Here is a 1,914-nt window from a genome sequence, read left to right as displayed (position 1 = left end):
CAGATCTACAAAGTTTGAATTTATTCAGTTGTGCCTGGCCTGGGTCTGGCTGCTGTGCTCAGCTCCTTTCTGCTGCAGTCTTTGGGAGTGAACTTGTTCTGCTCCTCTGGCAAGATTTTCTGCTCCTGGACTAGCTGGGTAGTTCTATCCTCTACACTCTCTGCAGGGATTGCAGCTGCAGGGTTTCACCCCAGGCGTTTATGCCAGGCCTGAGCTGAGTCTGGAGGGAACAAAGTAGAGCAGATGGGAGAGGCAGCTCTTCCACACACTCACTGGGCCTGAGCTAGGACTGGATCTGGGGGTTCCCTGAATGCGACAGAAATTCCTACTCGGTGGGCGGGGCTAGGGGGTTACTACGGAGTGGTGGGGGGTATACCAAGGGCATGAATGAGGGTCTCACCCAAGGTGCGCCTGGGCTGGTACCGTTAGGTCCAGCTGGCGCTGGATAGCCGGAAGCTCTCCCATACACTCACTGGGCCTGGGCTAGGACTGGATCTGAGGGTTCCTGGAATGTGGCAGAAATTCGTAGTCGGCGGGAGGGCTGGGGGAGGTGCTGCGGAGTGGTTGGGTGGTGTCCCAAGGGTTTGGAAGAGGGTCTCAACCTTGCTGTGGCTGGGCTGGAACCGGTATGTCCTGCCTGTGCAGGGTAGCCGGAATCTCTTCCACACCAGCAAATTTAATTATAAGGAAATACAGTAATAACTTCTCTTGGACACTGTCACTCTTCTAAGTCTTACTATGTGTTTATAGAAAGTGTTGTGATAATACTCTGTTAGCCTACTTTAGGAGCTTAATCCTGTAACTCTTAAGGTGGTCACACATGATTTAAAGCCACTAGAAGAGACCTGTAACCAGGCATGGTGATGCATAGCAGGACTATCATTTTAGCCCATGAGTTCAGCACTGATGTAGGTAGCATGGTAAGAGCCTATCTCAAAATAAATATTAATGAATAAATGAGACATATAACACTGGTAAAGCCTTGGTTGAGTATATTTGGGCCAGTGTTGAACCTGCTAGAACCATCTTCAGTTTTTATATCATCTCTTGATTACCTGTCCAATATAAATTTACATCTTCTGGGATAAATTATAACTTCTTATCATCTTGGTCATGCCTGTGTTTAGTTCACTGTGAAAAATACATATCCTATCTACATTTGAGTTGGATTTCTTTTTATAAAATATCTTTTATTTAGCTCCATGTTACTCTGTAACTCTATTTTCTTACAAGTTTTTTTTGTTTTGTCTTTTTTCTAGTCCATGTGCCATCTTTGTTTTCTTGTTTTTCAGTATCATGCTTTGGGAGTCCTATATCATCTTCGAAAGAATGATCGTCTTGCTGTTTCCAAGATGTTAAATAAGTTTACCAAATCTGGTCTCAAGTCACAGTTTGCTTACTGCATGCTGATCAGAATTGCTAGTCGTTTACTAAAAGAAACTGAGGATGGGTAAGTATCTTGACCTTACTTATTTTCCATTGTTAATATATCTCTGAGTTGAAATGAGCTCTTCTTCTACATATTTATCGGTATTTTCATGGTTATGCCAATTTTACAGATAGGCTTGATTTTTTTTCTTTTTTTCTCTTTGTTTTTTATTTTCTCATTAACTTTATTGAAAAACAATAATTATATAGCATATTAAAAATTGTAGACAAATACTGAAATGTGAAAGATATGAGATGTAGACAGAGTGAATTTTAGAGAAATATTTCTGAAATGAATACATAGCATAGATTAATAATAGATTGCACATCGTAAATAAATTATTTATAAATTTAAATGAATATAACAATAAAAATTGTCTAAAATAAAAATGAATTCTGACATTGCCAGTTAAACAGAAGACCCAATGCTATTATGGGCTACTGGACTCTTTTAGAATATTTTGCTGAGTTTACACACCTATAATA

At 40.2% G+C, this 1,914-nt stretch overlaps 1 protein-coding gene across 1 annotated transcript in view; it reads left to right on the top strand.

Moving 5' to 3' along the window:
- LOC101587851 (coatomer subunit gamma-2) overlaps positions 1-1,914 on the top strand; it is a 136,880-nt gene that overhangs the window by 60,176 nt on the left and 74,790 nt on the right. Inside the window, exon 9 of the mRNA XM_004636890.2 lies at positions 1,293-1,450. Coding sequence (XP_004636947.1) covers positions 1,293-1,450 — 158 coding nt within the window. The remainder of the gene's footprint in view (positions 1-1,292; positions 1,451-1,914) is intronic.

Source organism: Octodon degus, unplaced genomic scaffold (assembly GCF_000260255.1).
Source record: "Octodon degus isolate 3935 unplaced genomic scaffold, OctDeg1.0 scaffold00084, whole genome shotgun sequence".
NCBI lineage: Eukaryota > Metazoa > Chordata > Mammalia > Rodentia > Octodontidae > Octodon > Octodon degus.
The sequence above is the reverse complement of the archived record's forward strand: the minus strand, read 5'-3'. Positions and strand labels throughout refer to the sequence as shown.